The sequence below is a fragment of the Neoarius graeffei genome, chromosome 7, assembly GCF_027579695.1.
Source record: "Neoarius graeffei isolate fNeoGra1 chromosome 7, fNeoGra1.pri, whole genome shotgun sequence".
NCBI classification, from domain to species: Eukaryota; Metazoa; Chordata; class Actinopteri; order Siluriformes; family Ariidae; genus Neoarius; species Neoarius graeffei.
Window position 1 is genome coordinate 60,725,936 of NC_083575.1, and position 20,715 is coordinate 60,746,650.

Genomic DNA, 20,715 nt, shown 5'->3' on the forward strand with positions numbered 1-20,715 from the left:
CCACAGATAAGTCAGGCTACTGTCGTCCTGGCTGGTTTAGACATGGAACACGCTGCTTTCTGTTTGTGAGTTCAAGTCAGTCCTGGAACAACGCTGAGGTAAATACCTGAACAACTATAACCAAAATCTTAAAATGCAGATGTTTACACCTTTGAAAGATGGTGGATGAAGGACAGAAAGCTAAAGGTGCAGTAGAATTAAAGTAAGAAAGAACTGATGAATAAACATAGTTTTAAAAATGAAGCATTTGTTTATGACAAAGTCTGATTAGCTTCAGGGCTGTGCTGATTGTCTTCTATCTTTCCAATTATGTCGTTAGACACAGTGTGTAGCTGAACAGGCAAGTTTGGCATCTGTACACGACCTGGGTGAATATAGCTTCCTGCAGAATTTGCTTCAACTTACAAACACGCCATACGCTTGGCTTGGTGCCTTCAACATCCAGGTAATACACTTACAAATTACAATGATCACTGAAAGGCATCTGAATTAATCTAGAGAATTTACACGCCTGAAATGATAAAATGTTCCTTTATTAAAATGATATAAAAATGACCAAAAAGGCTCTAGTTAAGCCATTTATGTTGATGTCAGTTGTTTTTATGAGTATGTAATACATGTGATTTTGTATTTTGTAGGGACCATGGCGCTGGATTGACAGAACTCAGTTCTCCTACAGTAACTGGTACTCACTAAGCGGTGCATCCAGCTACCCGTGTGTTTTCATGAGGAACAATGGTAAAGTTTGTCCTCACTTGATTTACATTGTTGACTGCTTTCATTCAGATTAAACATGGTTGTAATGTTTGTGCTTTCTCTTTTTCCAGCTGGCTGGTCTAACACTAACTGTGCAAATAGATATCCATTCTTCTGTTCTACTGACCCAAGCAAATGCTAAAGTACATTAATGAGTACATGGATATAGGAAGATCAACAATCATTTGATTTCATTATCATACACATAATTTTTTTTATTTGTTTTGGGAACACTTGATTGATGAACACTATATGTTGCTGAATGAATAAAATAACCATTTTCCTACTTGAAGTAACTGTGTAATGCCCATTTTGTGTGAAATGAAAAGTGCGCTGAATGAGTCTTTTGTTCCCACATGAGAAGGATTTTATGGCTAAAATTATATGTCACATGAAAACTTTAGGAGGTAAAATAAATAACGCTAGACATGCAAGATAGAATTAGACAGTGTGGGGAAACTAACACAGGATAAACGTAACTGCACCAGTTACCCGGTATTGATTTTACCAAGCAGTAAATCAGAAACAGTTGCCAGGTTATTTCAGACTCATTTCATTTTTTCTTCCTGCAACCTGATCACTGCCCCCACTTGAGACTTAACATTCCTGATAGTAGTCAACAGCAGCATTCATAGAATACAGAAATTCAACCAAGAATGTTCAATGGCATCAAAAATGTATATTATGCTGATTGTGATCTTTCTAAATGCTGGGTTTCCATGCACTAAATACAGACATTTCAAATATATGAATAATTAGAAGAAAGTGGTTAAGTTGATTGCACTTTGAAAACAAACAAATGACAACCATAATGCATGAGTGGTGACAAATTAAAATAAAAACCAACATAAAGTGCCTTAGCGGCACAGTGTTGTAGTGGTTAGCGCTGTCGCCTCACAGCAAGAAGGTCCGGGTTCGAGCCCCGTGGCCGGCGAGGGCCTTTCTGTGTGGAGTTTGCATGTTCTCCCCGTGTCCGCGTGGGTTTCCTCCGGGTGCTCCGGTTTCTCCCACAGTCCAAAGACATGCAGGTTAGGTTAACTGGTGACTCTAAATTGACCGTAGGTGTGAATGTGAGTGTGAATGGTTGTCTGTGTCTATGTGTCAGCCCTGTGATGACCTGGCGACTTGTCCAAGGTGTACCCCGCCTTTCGCCCGTAGTCAGCTGGGATAGGCTCCAGCTTGCCTGCAACCCTGTAGAACAGGATAAAGCGGCTAGTGATAATGAGATGAGATGAGATAAAGTGCCTTACTAAGGTGTTGGGCCACCATGAGCCACCACAACAGCATCAGTGTGCCTTGCCTTAGATTTGACAAGTCTCTGGAATTGTACTGGAGAGATGAACACCATTCATCCTAAAGATATTCTCTCAGTTTGTGTCTTCATTCTGGTGATGGTGACATCAGTCCTAAATCTCCTCTAAGTGATCAATTGGGATGAGAAGTGGAGACTGTGTAGATATCACTCAATCCAACCATAAATATAGAGTGAAGATCATCATTGAAACTATTATACAGCTTAAAGGAATCTGCTTGTGGGTATCGTAAAATTGCAGCACCTTCCTAAAGCTCATCTACCCAGGGGCAAGGTATTGTTTTCAGTCAGGTTTCTTTGTTTTTTTGTTAATGACATAAAAGCCATTGAATTTTTCTCGTTCCAGCCGCACGCTATGCGACTGCTGTGCAGTTCCTGGTTGAAAGCCAGCGAGCTGCCAGCCAGGGCTCATACGCCCTCCCTTTCCTATTTTAATTCTAAACACGCCCTTTCATTTGATTCCACGGTGTCGCCATTAGATGGCGCTTCTCTCATTAAAAAAAATACATTACTTGAAATGTGTGAAGCTGTTGTTCTGCACTTTATTTTGTGTTTTTTTTATTATCTTATGGATTAAAAACATTGAGATGATGAACCATCTGAAAGTCTTTTTTTGGGGGGGTACATCTTACTTTCTCCGAATAAGTAATGGTTACTAACTGATATTAATTACCTTTGATTAGTAATTATCAGGTATTACCTACTAGCAAACAAGAGATAATTTTACCCAATTTCAGTGAGAAAGTAGCTGTTGAATAGATACATAAATGTGAGGTAAATTTTACCCAATTTATTTAAGTAGTTCATAGCTTTTTATTTCAGTTATTTTATACTCAATATATGGAATGAAATCTACCCCAAACAAGTCAATGCAAATTGTTACCTCAGATTTATTGGGTAAATTCTATAGGTTCCTTTTTTCAGCCACCGATTACTCTTTCATGAAGTACCGGTAGGCCTTATAGGGCACGCTAAACAACATGCTTGTGATGAAAGTACCGTACCGTATACGGTAGCTTAATTGTTTGAATCTGTCTATCATTCGTTCTTTCTATTTTCAATCGGCAATCAAAAAATGAAAAAGTGACCGGTTATTTTGTTGTTTTTATTTTTATTTCATGTTGATGCTGAGAACAGTATATATATCCACGTTTAAATGATTGATAAGTAGGCTAGTCTGTCCCAGAATCAATTGGGAAGCGTACTGCTTCTGTTGCCAGGGTGCGCGCGCAGCCGTCTTTGTTTACAAACAGTAAATGGGTCTATAAGAAAGACAGTAGAGAGGTTCGTGCCATTTGTGTATTTTTATTAAAACGTGCACACATACAGTGTAATCACAAAACAGTATAGTACTGTATTTGAACCGACAAGAGACAGTTATCATTTCCCACTATGCCCTCCTTTGTTCCTAATAACCAGATCTATCACTTTTGATAAACCCGTTATAAGTCTGTTGCAGAAATCCACAGTCACTTTCGTCTCCCAGAACATATGTATGGCCTGGAGTAGCTCCTGTTTTGTACATGGCTTTGCCTCTTTGCGGATATAGTCCTTCATGGAGTGCCAAACCAGTTCAATTGGATTCAAATCTGGTGACTCTGCTGCAGTATTGGGGAGGTTACTTTAGAAAAGTAATTCGTTACAGTTACAAGTTACCCTGTTTAAAATGTAATAGTAGTGTAACTATTTCAATTACTATATCTGAGTAATGTAACTAATTACTTTTTGATTACTTTTCTAATTTTTGAATGAGTACGGTATTCTGTGCCGTTAACCATTTTCAGATTTTTAAACCTGGCAGTGTTAAGCTCAAAACAATACTAAACACTGTCTACTGAACCCCTTTTAATGCATGAATTAACATAACATCTTCTATAAAGATAATATAATAATAACCACCACAAGGTCAGACTTCAAGACACATTTTACTGTAAAATCAATCTGAGTTGACATACGGCACAGATACAAAGTCACAACCAGGCCTGGAATTTTGTCATTTTAGGGGCAAGGCCACTTGGCCTTTTGTGCTGTCAATTTTTTGAGGGCACAAAGGCCAAAAGCCAGGGCACCGAGGCCATAAAATAAAACAATGATTATGAGTTCACGTCTATAATGAATTTAATTTAAGGACTAATGACTCTTCTGAGGAAGATTGGAGTCCCAGTTGAAACTATCAAGCAGGTAAAGAAACATCTACAATTATGTCTGAAGATAAGAAAATATTGAACACATCTAAACTTATCAATCCATCACTCACTTCAAAAATTGTAAAACTTATTAAACCTATATCCTCCCATAATTTTTGTTCAATTGACACCAAATGTGCAAGAGCATCTTCAGACTGTACTACTATGCAGATTTTTGATTAATCAAAATTGAGCCTGGAGTACATCAAAATGTTTGACTGTAAATGGAACATATACTAGCATGGAGGCTACTGATTAACCCATAAAAGCCCAGACCGATTTCTCAATCAAAGAAAATTATTGAGGAAATAAAATGAACTAAATAGACGACAAAGAAAACATTTCTGACCTTTTATTTTTTAAAATAGCACTTTCATGTCTCAAGATCTTAAATATTAAATTGCAAATTTGCAGAACATTGCAACACAACTTGTCTTGAGTTTTGAGCCAATCACAACAGGGCAGCACTGTGGCCTGAGGTAAAACATGATAGTTTAAGTTTGTTTAAATTACAAAAATGAGTACACCCAATGACTGTTAACCTGAAAGTTCATTCTGTGCAAACAGTTTGAGTAAATACCACTTTTAAAGATTATTTTTATTGCATTACTTAAACAGTATGAGTATATGAAGAGTATATGAGACAGTCATTGGGTGTACTCATTTTTGTAATTTAAACAAACTTAAACTATCATGTTTTACCTCAGGCCACATGGTGCTGCCCTGTTGTGATTGGCTCAAAACTCAAGACAAGTCTGTGCTTGTCCGTTGACGGCTACTATGGAAGCCCATTTCCGCCAGTAAAAAAAAAAAGGTAGTCAGAAAAAGTCGAAACTATGAGATAAAAAGTCGAAATTATGAGATAAGAAAGTCGAAATTATGAGATAAAAAGTCAAAATTATGAGATAAGAAAGTCGAAATTATGAGATAAAAAGTCGAAATTATGAGATAAAAAATCGAAATTTTGACATACAAAGAATGCATGCTCTAACTGCTGCCATGGCAACGAATGGCCACTGGAAAGGGAAGTCGTGGAAAGTGTCCGCCAACCGGCCTGGCCCTGGACATGTGAACTTAGCAACGCTGACTCTGAATGCAAGACACAAGGGATGCAGTTGAAAGGTAAGATTATCATTCTGTTCTGTTTGATGTTACATTGCATTGCGGATATGGTTAAGGGTACGTAATATCAATTAGCATCAGAAGTGACACTTACTACCATGCAGGCTGCATGCTACAACCACAAGGCGTACTATCTCTGCTAGTTTAGAAACGCTGCACTCACAGTGATCTTACAATTACCTAAAATTTAGTTACATTATACAGATTTAGCAAAAGTGTTTGACCATTGAATAATGCGGAGAACGTTGTTGAAACGTGTACCTCAAGCCGCTTTCAGACAGAAATTGAATCTCTGATATCTCTCGACAATCAAACGGTAGGCTGAAAGGACGGAAAACATTTCTTACCTGGACATGACATTACCCTTAGTAGCCTATCATGTCCGAGTGCTAAACGTTTGTGCGTACAGTGAAACGACACAATTGGTGTCCGTATAATGACTGCAGAAACCCATTTCATCTAGCTAGTATTGCTAAAATTATGCTAACGCCACTACAGTAGGCCTAAGGCCAAGTTTACATTAGACTGTATCTGTCTCATTTTCTTCGCGGATGCACTGTCCGTTTACATTAAACCGCCTGGAAACGCCGGGAAACAGGAATCCGCCAGGGTCCACGTATTCAATCCAGATCGTGTCAGCTCTGGTGCTGTGTAAACATTGAGAATATGTGGATACGCTGTGCTGAGCTCTAGCTGGCGTCGTCATTGGACAATGTCACTGTGACATCCACCTTCCTGATTCGCTGGCGTTGGTCATGTGACGCGACTGCTGAAAAACGGCGCGGACTTCCGCCTTGTATCACCTTTCATTAAAGAGTATAAAAGTATGAAAATACTGCAAATACTGATGCAAATACTGCCCATTGTGTAGTTATGATTGTCTTTAGGCTTGCCATCCTTCCACTTGCAAGTGGTAAGTGACATGCGCTGGGATCATACACACAGCGGCTCAGTCCCGAATCACAGCTTGTGCACTTCACTCGCGCGCTCTGTGAGCTGCGCAGGGCCGGAGTGCGCACCCTCCAGAGGGCACTCGCTGTTCAGGGCGGAGTGATTTGGAGCGCAGGATGCCTGCGGAGCCGAGCGTATCCGTGTATTGGTGTTGCTGTGTGCACGCAAATCGTGTATTGGTGTTGCTGTGTGCACACTAATCGTTTTAAAAACGTTAATCTGATGATCCGCTGATACGGTCTAACGTAAACATGGGCTAAGCCTCGTCTGTAGAGCAGAAGGGTTTCCAAGTCACCTCTGATATTTCAATCTAGAGACATCAAACATATAATTTGCCTTGGCAGGCTAGATGAATAATTCCACTTGTACCTACCTGAAGTGTCATGAGTCCAGGAGTTAAATTCCTATTAAATGTTTTCTGGTGAGATTAGCCCACTGAATTGTTTTCGTTTTGGATTAATTGGCTATGAAAGTAGTTTAATCAAGGAAGATAACGTTAGCCTAAATTTGGGCTCAGCATGGGATGACTTTTGATGTTATCAGGGAAACCTGTGGGGATAAGATGGAACAGGCATATCTGTCCATACAATGTGATAGTAAAATATTGTGATTTCTACAGAAAGTATCATATGTGAACATTCTTTTATGACTTTTCTCAGTTTAACGCACTGATTTTCATATTTTCCTGTATGAAGTAGTGTTATCACACATGAAAATTAAATACATGATGTCAGAAGCACTTTGCAAATATTATCTGGTGCTACTCAAATTCTTCATTGCTATAATTTAATATGACTGACTACTAAAATAGATGGAAGGCAATTTCTGAAGTGTGGATACAGCACCCCTCCTCCTATCAAACCTGATGTTTCGGTTTGCTTTATCCCACTTACTCGACAAAGACAGGAGAACATAATTCCCCTAAATTACCATTTTGACACAGCATTGACTGTCACAGCTTTTCCCATAAATATTAAGCCAAATTCACTAGGCATGTGCAAAGTCATCAAATTCACAATAAATTTTGGGTGCTGCCATATAGCTTCTTAGCACGGAGAATCCAGAGAGTAGCCCAAGTCTATACACACTACCCTTATAGAGGCCTTGTCCTTTATCAAATAAGCGCTTTGTTACACATGGCATTACACAATAGTGCCTAGGCCTAAAAAACCGTCCCACCCCATCCCTAGCCCAGGGCCCCTACTACTGGGTCCTGGATAATGAATCCCACTTTGCCTCCCACTTCAACACCCCTGCTCCTGGTTTGTTTGTATTGTGCCCACCCCCTCTCCCACCCAAATGAAACCATTTCAACCACTCCATCTTAAATAATCAGGATACTGTTACTGAAACTGTAATACAGAATTTATATACTGAATATTATCAGACAGATCTCTAGGAAGAAGTTGATGGGGTTGTATCGACTTGGAATGACCACAGAGTCCGTCAAGTCCACAACTCTCGTTCACCTCATGGACGTCCCTCCATATTGCATGCAGTCCCTCAGCTGTACAGAGGCAGAGACTATTTGCAGAATGTGGACCTGGAGAAAGTTGAAGTCTGCCTTGAAGAGTGTATGTTCAAAGACTTTCTATGTGATGAGGATGTGTTTCACATTTGTGTGGACCTAATGTCAGAGCATAATCGGTCATTAACAAATGATGTGTTTGAAACAGTTAACCTGTATCTCACACTCAGACAGCTGATAAACAATGATCTTGGCGTAAATCATTAATTTTATTGGACCCAGTCTTGTGTCACCTGTTGTAAGATGAGATAGTACTGTATTCAAGCATCCTGTAACATCCACAACAAGATACACATACACATGATGTCAAGGTTGCCATGGTCGTGGACACCTCAGCAGGCACAGGCCATTTCAGAGATGTCTTTTTGTTTTTTCCTTTGCCCATTTTATTCACAATTTGAAATATTGCAGTTTAACCGATTGCCAATTAAAACATGTTTTTTTTACTTGTAATACCTGCTTTAAAAGATGTAGCTTCTTATTTTCACATCAAATGTATTAGCAGTCAAGTTATTTTGTTCTACCATTCAACATTTGCAAATATGAATAAAAATGCAAAATCCTAACAAGTTTTAACTGAATTATTTATTCAGATATTTAAAAGATCACAATACAAAGAATGCAAAACTATAATTTCATTGGAACTGTAATGCCACCTTAAAATCTTTACAGAAGGAAGCCTTCAAAAGTAACAGATGTTTTTTTTTGTAAACAACAGCAACTGTATGGAGTAAAACAGTGGTTGCCATGAGAAATGTAAACAAGTAGTCATACATTGGTAATTCCGACTAAAATCCATGACATCTCATCTGAAATTTTTAAAGATAACTGGAATTTTCTGCTGATAATAACTCTTCCCAGGCAGACAAAACAACAACAGTACAACAGTAGGCCTAATCCATTATTATTAGAAGGCATTTTGTTGTCCTTAAAGCACACAACAGGTATTCACAATTCTCTGCAGCATACCACTTAAAGTTCATGCCACTTAAAGTGCATAAAGTAAACTCAAAAACAAAATACAAAAAAAAAAAAGTGGTCAACAAGGCAGCGACATTAACATCTAGTGAATGCTGCTGAAAGTCAGTTAACTCACAGTCAAAATCATCAAGCTTCCCCTCTGCATTTCTTCCACCTGGAAAAAACAACTGCACAGCTTTATCAATCAAGTCTGAATTTTTACTTTCCTTCTGAACACTCATTTTTCTGGTTCCACCTCCTTTTTTGGTTCGTACCTGCACAAATTCCCCTTTCCTAAAATGCAACCATCCCAATTCAATTTTTCTCTCATTCTTCTGAGCATTTCTTGCTGTGGTTTGACACTCACTCTCAGACACACGATCAGCTTTTTTCCCTGCAATCTTTGCTTTAAGCTGCACAAAGACCTTTGACTTGTGACTTCTGGGTTCTTTTTCCTTCCATCTGCAGTATCCAAAAACAGCCAGTCGGTCACCATAGGAAGGCAGATATTCCCTTAGCTGGTCATCTGTCATTAGGTTTATGATGCTGGAATCAATCTACAATAAATACATACATTATGAATTCTCAGATCAAGTGCATTAAATTATAACACTGAAGAATTTGAGTAGCACCAGATAATATTTGCAAAGTGCTTCTGACATCATGTATTTAATTTTCATGTGTGATAACTACTTCATACAGGAAAATATGAAAATCAGTGCGTTAAACTGAGAAAAGTCAAAAGAACGTTCACATATGATACTTTCTGTAGAAATCACAATATTTTACTATCACATTGTATGGACAGATATGCCTGTTCCATCTTATCCCCACAGGTTTCCTTGATAACATCAAAAGTCATCCCATGCTGAGCCCAAATTTAGGCTAACGTTATCTTCCTTGATTAAACTACTTTCATAGCCAATTAATCCAAAACGAAAACAATTCAGTGGGCTAATCTCACCAGAAAACGTTTAATAGGAATTTAACTCCTGGACTCATGACACTTCAGGTAGGTACAAGTGGAATTATTCATCTAGCCTGCCGAGGCAAATTATATGTTTGATGTCTCTAGATTGAAATATTAGAGGTGACTTGGAAACCCTTCTGCTCTACAGACGAAGCTTAGGCATACTGTAGTGGCGTTAGCATAATATTAGCAATACTAGCTAGATGAAATGGGTTTCTGCAGTCATTATACGGACACCAATTGTGTCGTTTCACTGTACGCACAAACGTTTAGCACTTGGACATGATAGGCTACTAAGGGTAGAGTCATGTTCAGGTAAGAAATGTTTTCCGTCCTTTCAGCCTACCGTTTGATTGTCGAGAGATATCAGAGATTCAATTTCTGTCTGAAAGCAGCTTGAGGTACACATTTCAACAACGTTCTCCGCATTACTCAATGGTCAAACACTTTTGCTAAATCTGTATAATGTAACTAAATTTTAGGTAATTGTAAGATCACTGTGAGTGCAGCGTTTCTAAACTAGCAGAGATAGTACGCCTTGTGGTTGTAGCATGCAGCCTGCATGGTAGTGTCACTTCTGATGCTAATTGATATTACGTACCCTTAGCCATATCCGCAATGCAATGTAACATCAAACAGAACAGAATGATAATCTTACCTTTCAACTGCATCCCTTGTGTCTTGCAGTCAGAGTCAGCGTCGCCAAGTTCACATGTTCAGGGCCAGGCCGGTTGGCAGCCACTTTCCACGACTTCCCTTTCCAGTGGCCATTCGTTGCCATGGCAGCAGTTAGAGCATGCGTTCTTTGTATGTCAAAATTTCGACTTTTTAGCTCATAAAATCGACTTTTTCTGACCACCTTTTTTTTTTTTATTGGCGAAATGGGCTTTCATACGGCTACAGAGTAAGTTGCGCCATTTTCTAATTTACACAGAGCAATTTAAGGTCTTTGCACTTTTGACAGCAAGCTAATTAGCATATTAGTGGCTACAGTCGGTACTCGGCACGTTAAAAGTGGGTCAATGTTGTAACGACATAACGTTACTGTACAAGCAATGCTTATTTAACGGTAACAAACTTAAGCCCTATATGTTGAAATTCCTCTCTTATTTGTTCATCAATTTATCACACAGTCTTACCTCAGTCAACTTCTTCCCTCCTTCTGTGAAAATTCAACGTCTCAGACGCGGACACAAGTGGGCGGGGGATGCGTTTGATTATGTCTCCTGATTGGCTGGTGATAGATTGGTGTCATTATAGCAAGCAGGATCGGCCTGCTTCCGTAAAACATGCGGCGCCCTTGGCAGAGTGACGGCATCGGCTGAGACGCGGCAACCGGGAGTGGCCTGCTTCCGTAAAACCTGTGTGGTTGTCAGTTAAGTCGCTATCTGCTGGGTCATGGCAACCGGGAGAGGGCCGCTTCCATAAAGCCTGCGGCTCTGTCAGCTGTCTCTGCATCGGCTTAGTCGTGGCAACCACAAGTGGGCCAGGTCATTTTTAAACTAACAGAAAATCCAGTGGTCTATAGACCCTTCCCACATGACGTCACCGCGCCGCGAGATTTCGGTAGTCGCCATATTGGAAGACCAAGTACACATCTATGCAAGTACATGCATACATAAAACAAACTACACCTGAAATGTAGCCAGGGCCGGTTCTGCCCTAATCTAGACCCGGGTGCAACATCGCGCAAATCCCCCCCCCCCCCCAAAAAAAAAAACACACCAGTCTAAATCAGGACAACCAGTGTCCGAACTACGGGGGTACTCGGGGGATCCGAGATCCCCTGAAACAGACATGAGATCCCTTGAAAACATGATTTGGGAAATGTTGGGGGGGTCTCTACACTGAAAAAAATAAACCTGAGCAGGTGTAAATGTAACATAATTAAATCTGTGATGTTGACAATACAAAGTTAAAATTTTATCTTTACATTAATGTATCTTGTTTTTAGATTTAAAAGTTTTGTTCAAAACAGGCGACATTACAATTTTTTTTCTTAAAAAGATGTATCCTCATAATCCCAGGCAATCTTATGTTCACCCACACAACAAACAAAGCCCTTGTTGTAGCTACTGTTTTAATTTGATCGTGAAGTGGGAGGAGCTTCAAGTTCTAGAGTCTTCCTTTAACGGGCAAACAGAAGACGTTAGAGCTGAAGTGGAGCCGAGAGGAGCTGAGCGGAGCACCCCGACTGAACTTCAAGGTAAGAATGAAGTTAGCAAAGTAGCTGGTTAGATACTGGTTTGTTGTTGTTAAGATAAAAAATGTATAAACCGGAGGGTTTTCTAGTGACCTGAGGATAACATAAGCAACTGCTTTACACTAGTGGCAGTGTAACTGCTAACTCACGTTAGCAAGTGGCTGTAAAATAGTTGCGTCTAAATTGAAGCTAATGTTGACACGTTGTTATAAACGAAGGGCCGTGGTGTAGTTAGAAGATAAGGTTTACACAGGGCTGTAAACTAAGTGCTGTTGTGTAAATTTAAGCAAACGTTGGTGCGTGGCTAAAAAGTTATCCCGCCAAGTGTAAACCCGGTCTCATCGTGAACTGGAGCATTTGCAGATTAACTCCATAGCCGATATGTTAGGAGTAACCAAAGTCAGACATAATGCGTGATGAATAAATCGGCTGTTGTACATCCATACATACATAAAACTTTCTGGTTAGACGGAATGATGGCGTGTTTAAAAATAATTAAATAAACGCATAAGACATAAAAGTGGATCTGCATGTTATTAAGTTAGTTAAGTTTTTTGCCTTGTAAATTTGAATAACGCAGTATAGTGATTCGATGGACTTTTCTACATTGGAAGGATTTGGAAGTTAATAAAAGTTTTCTAGAAAAGTATTTATGTTAATGAATTATGATGTAGTATATTGCTTCAATGACTTAAGAATTCCCAGTGGGAACAGTGTAGGTAAGGCTGTATTTATGTTTTTTAAAATATTAGTTTATTATCTGCAATGTTTTATTTGCACTGGTCAGTTTGTATCTGGGTAATTTTATCCTTAATGGATTTGTCTAAATTTTGAGGTCATACTTGATTAAAAAGTGTGTACGATCTCTAGGTTAATTATAGTTGGGAAAGTGAAGCTAATTTTCTGTTACTTAAAAAAGGAATTATCTGCTCTGCTTTTGGTTTCTTGTAATTGTCAGTTACTAATTACAACATTGTATCTTTTACCAGGTGATTCTGTCTACTCAAGTACACTGGATGAAGGTATGTACACATGGTTAATTGTAATAGGAAAAGCGGAGCAAAACTTACAATCATTCAGTTAATCCATAGGCCAAAAAACAGTTGGTATTGTTTTGGGTGTAAATTTCTATTCCAATTTGTTTTCTGCATTTCACTGAACAGATTGAAATGACCTGTCAAAAATGTAGTAAAATATATTTTATAAGTGTAGTTCACCCATTGATCAAAAATGGCATGACTTAATTAAACTTTGTCAACTTTATTTGCATAGTGTATACACAGTGTGTTGCTGGCCGGGCAGAGTTTGCCATCAGATGAACATAAAATAAGTCCTGCCATGTGTTGCCTTGGTAATCCATTTTTGTTGATCCCATGATAGCAATTAGTTTACTTTTGCCATTTGAAGGTCACCTGTCTTTCTGTTTAAGAGTCAAGTGTTTTGGGTGCATTTGTTGTTAACTCCTGAGTGCACCAGTGAGAGAGTTGGAGGTAGCTGCTTAGTGAATGCATATACCAGCCTGAATAATGAGGACTCCATGTCTGTTTCAGAGGTAGCCCTTGCTGCTCAGCCTGGCATATGCTGAAACTAAGCAGAAAACCATGAAAGAAAGAAAACCATGCAGATTTCATTATCTGTGAAGGCAAACATGCACAATTCTTAGCTGAAGAAGGCTATGGGAATAAAGCTATGCTTAAAGGTAGCCCAATTTAAGCTTTGTTTATTCTTCTAATTCTTAAACACTCTCATAAACAGACATAACTCTTGAACACTTTTATGCCTCAGCAATATCCTCTGTAATCTCCATACATAAGTATAATTTGTGACCCAAAGTCACTCCAAGAATGTGCTGTGTGTTGTAAGGATCTGTCTGATGCAAATGTTGAATTTACATTTGTGTAAAAATCACACTGATCTCCAAGATATTTGAAGTAATCCATCTCAGTGGAGAAACAAGAACTGCAAAGTTCACAATCGAAACAAATGACTTATGGTGTTGACTTATTAGTTGAACATTTCTTTGATTTGTGGGCATTTCAGGTTTTGAAGTAGTAGGGTTAACATCTAAACAGGGACAAAATTCACAGTGGTCTTGCCTTATACACTAGTATGAGTTGTTTAAGATTGGAAATGATTAACCAGCTAGAATAAGTTTTGTGACTTTTTTTTTTGGAAGACTTTTGAGGATTCATGGACAAGCAGACGGAGAGTTGAACACCGCTTACGAGAAGCCAAGCTACTGACTATAATCTGGAGTCACATAGATGACAAATCTCCCAGCTGAGTCCCACCTGACCTCCCCCAGAGAGACCACAGAATTTGCTCGTCCTTCAGGGTCCAGACACACTTGAGTCTAGCATCTGTCCTTTATGGGATGGATTTGCAAGATCTGCAACTTTGTTGCCCTTGGAACAAATGAACTTTTGAGCCATTGCAGGTTGAGGCATGACCACAGTGAATTTCTTCCCTGTTTACATGCTGATTGCCTCTGCTCCTTCAAAACCTGGAATACACTGAAATCACATTTGTCAAGGAAACATTCTGCTAACAAATCAACACCAGAAATCTTTTGTTTCAATTGTGAACTTTGCAGTTCTTGTTTCTCCACTGAGAAGGATTTCTTCAAACATCTTGGAGTTCATCTTAAGAAAAATGAAACAGTGAACTGTGTCTTTAGACAGTATGATTTTTACACAAATGTGTATGGAACATTTGCATCACACAGATCCCGACAACACACAGCGCATTCTTCAAATGACTTTCGGGCAGAAATTGTACATAAGTATAGAGATCAGTTAAATATTACTGAAGATATTGCTGAAGCATGTGGCTCTGACGCATACTCGGGGGCATATGAAGAGTACGAAGCTGAAGAATTGAAAGAAGAAGAAATTGAACTGAAGTTAGGCCACCTTTTATTAAAATTGGAGAGCATATATAATGTGCCAAGCAAATGCATTACTGAAGTAGTAGCAGAGCTCCAATTTATATCCTCTTCAGTGTCAGGTCCTGGCATAAGAAAGACTATAAACTCATGTTTAAGGAAACATGACTGTGTGCTCCACGGTGGTGTAGTGGTTAGCGCTGTCGCCTCACAGCAAGAAGGTCCTGGGTTCGAGCCCCGGGGCCGGCGAGGGCCTTTCTGTGTGGAGTTTGCATGTTCTCCCCGTGTCCGCGTGGGTTTCCTCCGGGTGCTCCGGTTTCCCCCACAGTCCAAAGACATGCAGGTTAGGTTAACTGGTGACTCTAAATTGACCGTAGGTGTGAATGGTTGTCTGTGTCTGTGTCAGCCCTGTGATGACCTGGCGACTTGTCCAGGGTGTACCCCGCCTTTCGCCCGTAGTCAGCTGGGATAGGCTCCAGCTTGCCTGCGACCCTGTAGAAGGATAAAGCGGCTAGAGATAATGAGATGAGATGGGAATGACTGTGTGCTTGATGACCTAGTTGTCTCTGATTTAGTCAAACAGTTGACTGAGTCCAGCCCCATTAGCACAGCTTTAAGATCTGATGGTCTTGCCACATCTTACAAAAGACAGGAGTTTTTTAAGAAGACATTTTGTGTTGTCGAACCTGTTGAATACATTCTGGACAGGAAGGAAGGTCGCACCTTACAGTATGTTCCCATTCTGCAGTCACTGTCACAGATATTAAGTCTCAAAGACATCCAGGAAAAAGCCTTCAACTCTTCACACAACACTCATGAGGGTCGATATGAATCATTTCGTGATAGAACACATTTTAGAGAAAATGCACTTTTATCCGCTGAAGAAATAACTCTCTCCTTCTCTACATTGATGATTTTGAGGTTTGCAATCCACTGGGAACATCTAGAAAAAAACAAGATTACTGCAGTGTATTGGGTGTTGGCAAACGTTCCACCACAGTTTCGTGCTACACTGAAGTCTATCTATGTAGCTGTGCTTTGCAAGGCTGTGGACGTAAAGAAGTATGGTTATGAGGCAGTGCTAGAGCCACTGTTAAAATACCTTGTCCAGTTGGAAGAGGAGGGGCTCTTTATTCCTGTGTTTGGAAAGAAAATCAAGGGCACAGTAGTTAGTGTTGTAGCTGACAATTTAGGTGCCCATTCAATCGGTGGCTTTTTGGAAAACTTCTCCGGATCTCATGTCTGCAGGTTTTGCTTAGGAGAGCTCTCAGAGTTTCAGGGAAAAGTAGTAAGAACTGGATCCTTCCGAGCCAGAACAAAGCAAGAACATTCTCTTCATGTACAAGCAGTTTAAGGAAGTCCCACTCTCACTCACTGCTTTGGTGTGAAAAGGCAGTGTGTCTTAACTAATAGATTAAAATATTTTCATGTTTTGTCAGGATACCCACCGGACGTACTTCACGACCTGTTCGAGGGAATAATACCTTTGGAACTGGCATTGTGCTTAAAATGTTCTGATTAAGAAAAAATACTTAACTTTATTTCAACTCAATGACTTAATCAGACAATTTCCCTATAAGTGGACTGACAAGACTGACAGCCCATAGCCTATCCCACTGAACTTTGCCACCCGGAAGAGTGTAGGTGGAAACGCTCATGAAAATTGGACTTTATTGCGTCTGATCTCTCTCATCATTGGTTTCAAAGTGCCAGAGAGTGAACCAGCATGGCATCTTCTAATGGACCTTAAAGACATTGTTGAACTAGTGGCTTCTCCATTTCACACAGATGACACAATTAGATACCTTGACACCAAGATATCTGAACACAGGCATAGATACAGGCAGGTTTTTCCAGAGGCAAAACTTCTGCCGAAGCATCATTTTCTTGAGCATTATCCACAACTAATCAAGGCTTTTGGGCCGCTTGTAGCTATGTGAACAATGCGCTTTGAAGCAAAGCATAGCTTTTTTAAGCGAGTTGTTCGACATACCAGCTGTTTTCGCAACATTTTACTGTCTCTTGCTGTGAAGCATCAGTTCATGCTGGCTTACCATCTGCATGGCACAGACATACTGAAACCTGCCCCAAGTGTCTCAAATCTGTCCATGGTGCCTGTGGATGTCCTCAAGGAAAACATACAGGAAGCAGTACAAAGAAGGTTTCCTGGAGAGATATGTATTCAGGTAGCTAATACAGTAACCTGCCATGGCACCAGTTACTCAGTGGGAATGATCTTGCCCCATGGATGCACTGGAGGGCTTCCGGATTTTGTTGAACTAAGTCTAGTCCTCATTTTGCATGGCCAGCCTGTATTTGCTGTCAAGTGTCTACATTCATGGTACAGTGAGCATCTTAGGGCTTTTGAACTGGAATCCACAAGACAAGTGACAGTCCTCGAGCAACAGGAATTAACAGACTCTTACCCTCTTGCAGCATACACTGTTGCAGGAAAGCGATTTGTCACCTTGAAGCGTCACATTCCCATCCAGGATTAGGTATTACTCCCCATAATTTCATTTTACTTGTGGTCAGATTGATGTGTGCATATGTTGGTATGAGATGGAAATGAAGCAAAACACTGATAACTATAAGTTACAACTAAAGGTCAAGCCATTGTCAAGTGTGTCGAGACTGATTTTAAAACAGGTGGAATCTTGTAAACTAAAGATCTTAATCTCATAAGAATGTGTGTACATGTGAGTGTAGACAAACACGGGGTAATTTTAATGATGGACAGTACAGAAAAAAATCCTGAAACTGCTGCATTGAAATGAATTATGGTTATACACTTACGCGAGCTTACCATTTAATTACACTGAAAAGTCACTTCTGTTGAATATGAAACTCTGTAAAGTCCATTATTCACTTATAGTACTGGAGAATGCCTCCTGCTCTGTATACTGGTCACTGCACTTCAACACTAATCTTAAATTTAATTTTTATGCATCTCTTTGTAATAGGATGTAATTCAATTATTTGCATGCCAAAATTCAACATAACACGTTTTTTCCTTCTATAGAATCATCATGTCTGCCAGACTTCGAGTCATACTGCAAGAAGAAATCTGCAAGCTTTCCTTGCCCTTAGGTATCCCTCAGACTGTGGAGGAATTGAAGCATATCATGCAAGAGACATTCGCAATTGAACAAGAATTTAGTATACAGTTCCAGGACCAAGATTTTGATGGTCAGTTTTTCACTCTCCTTGAAACTAATGAAATCAAGGACAAAGACACTGTCAAGGTGGTTTTTGCTGAGCCAGTGGTCACCTTAACATTGGAGGATTCTTTGAATATTAAAGGACCCCAAGAGAGCTTTGATAGCAGTTGCACCGAGGAAGATGTTGGTTCCAGTTCCATTGCATCCAATGATACCATAATCCTCTCTTCTCCAGAGAGCACTTCCTCCCTGCGTTCGGTGTCTTGGCCAGCTCAGTTTGAGATACCTACCTTCTCCCTTGACACTGAGCTTGTTCTACAAGCTGCAAATGAAGCTTACCGAAAGGATGGCACCCCACTCAACAATCCTGCAGTAAAATCTGACATTCTGAACAAACTAGCAGAAAGTATCTTTGTCTATACTGCCTATCCCTCACAAGCCCAAAGGGAGCAGGTCGCTGAGGCCCTGGTTACAAAGCAACCGTGTTTGAGGGACCCAGTGTCCTTCAATGGCTTATATAGTTGGCACAACAGCCTGAAGTACAAGCTTGGCAATTACAGAGCAAAGGTGAGACACCTTGGACTACCAGAGCTAAATGTTAACTGTCTGAAGAGAAAATCCCCTGCAGATGGAACTCCAGCAAAAAGCTGAAAAAAGGCAAAGAAATCTGAGGTAAACTACCTCCCACCTCATCCTCAAGGTGAAACTGATGCAACCCTTGAAAAGGAGAGAGTGGAGCTTCTCTATGAGTACAAGAAGAGAGACAACAACAAACTCATCAATGAGAAGATGGCAAAAACCTTCTCACTGCGTCGAAATGATGTAATCCTCAAGAAACCACCTGTGATTGATCTCAAAGCTCGATGGCCTGCCCTGTTTGAGGTTTCCCAGGTATGTTGAACATAACATTAATTGTCTTCTCTAATATAGGGTGCTTGTGGCAGTTTCAAATTGAATATCTATATGTTGAATTCATCATTCTTGCCTTGTTTGACAGTATCACTGCCCTTGTCCTGTAACCTATGTGACACTTTGCCAAGTAAAAGTCACATGTCCTCCTGTTCAAAACTTATTGTTAAGAATGCTTTTGTTACTCCCTATGGCACCAGTGAGTTGTAAGTGGCATAGCTGGAGGTAGAGGTTTAGTGCTGACATATACAAGGCTCCTTGTGTCTGCGTCAAAGGGAGCCCTTGCTTTTCAGCTTGGCTTAAGCTAAAACTAAAAATCTACAAAAAACCATGCTGACTTAAATACTTGTAAAGACTAAAAAGCAGAATGTTTATTTTATGAAGCTGTGAGAATGAAGTCAAAAGTGTACTTACCTGATCACCTCTTATGGAGAAAATGAGGAGTATTCTTACCTGATGAAGCTGTGAGGGGGAAAAAGTTAATTACCTGTGGAATAGCAACCACTCCCTTGTTACAGAGAGCACTCACTATTGAGTGTTGCATATACTGAAACCAAGCGGCTAATTAAGATAAGCACAAATCATGTGCTTTAACTGACACATCCAGTCCAGGATCCCCTGTAAAACTTGGTACCACCCAAATGTCACTTTCAGTGTAGTTTTTGTTCTGTTTCTCTACTTGTGTCTTTGTAATGGTTTTCTTTCTGTATCTTGTGATGTTTCTCAATTTCACTCTTGGTCTTTCTCTCAGATTGAGGAGGAATTCCGTAGGATAACATTAAAGCCACTACAGTCCACATTCCTGGGGAAGTTGGACCAATACATGCCCAAACTGTTGAGCCTGTACAGGAGGAAAGGGGGAGCCACTGGGAAGAAACTTGATGAGACCATTGACCTGTTAAATGAGGCATGTACTTACAATAGTATAGAAGTTAGTTTTATGTAGCAGAATTTTGATATCTGTATTTAACATAATGTCATATTACATATTTTTGTAGGACCACAGCATTGAGTTCCGAAGAGAGGTTGTAATCAGAGGCCTCATTCTCTACCTTGGTGAAAAGACAGAGGAGTTAATCAAAGACTACCAGGTAAAGAAAATATACCTTTGCATTTGCTCTTACTGATTACTCTCTGTGTGAGACTATTTTGCAACTTATATAGTATAGTAGTAAATACTACTCTAGTATTAGTTAACAGGCATACTTAAAATCTTTAGGTTCAAAACCACTGATAGACAATTAGAATTTTTGGAAAATTAATATGTACAATACAGTAGGATGTACTAGGTAACTGCTGGAAACAAGCAAGTGAGCACTATTTTTAGATTTACGTATTCACAAAACAGGATTGATTTTATACTTTTAGATTCTGCAGATTGTAAACATACATAATAAAAACATGTTTACACATTACCAAGCTAAGGGTCAGCAATGTCAGGCTTGGTGTGACTGGACCCCAAGATGAGTTTGACCATGAGGTACTCATCTATGAGCCCCCCTCCCAGGCCTGGCTTTTGGACAATGCCCTGGTCTCCATAATATGGGAAAGGTGCCTATATTCTAGACTTACCCATGGGCGAAATACATATTGCAGATTAACCCAGTTCCTGTAATACTCACCTGTCATACTTTAACATCTAAAGAGAAATCAAAGAAAATTCTTGTACTTAACTTTTTTCAGGTTCTGTGGTTTTAAAAAAAAGCAATTACAGTTGCACTTGCTTTCTCGTCTAAACTGCAATGGTTATAGAATTGTCTACAAGTAGTTAAT

General features: G+C 39.7%; 1 protein-coding gene across 1 annotated transcript; it reads left to right on the plus strand.

The window, feature by feature from the left end:
• Positions 1-17,269: 17,269 nt before the first annotated feature.
• LOC132888880 (uncharacterized) lies at positions 17,270-18,684 on the plus strand. The gene is made up of 2 exons (XM_060924976.1): positions 17,270-17,370; positions 17,895-18,684. Exon 2 carries the CDS (start codon positions 17,902-17,904, stop codon positions 18,682-18,684), a length of 783 nt encoding a protein of 260 aa, XP_060780959.1. The 5' UTR covers positions 17,270-17,370; positions 17,895-17,901.
• The last annotated feature ends 2,031 nt before the right edge of the window (positions 18,685-20,715 follow it).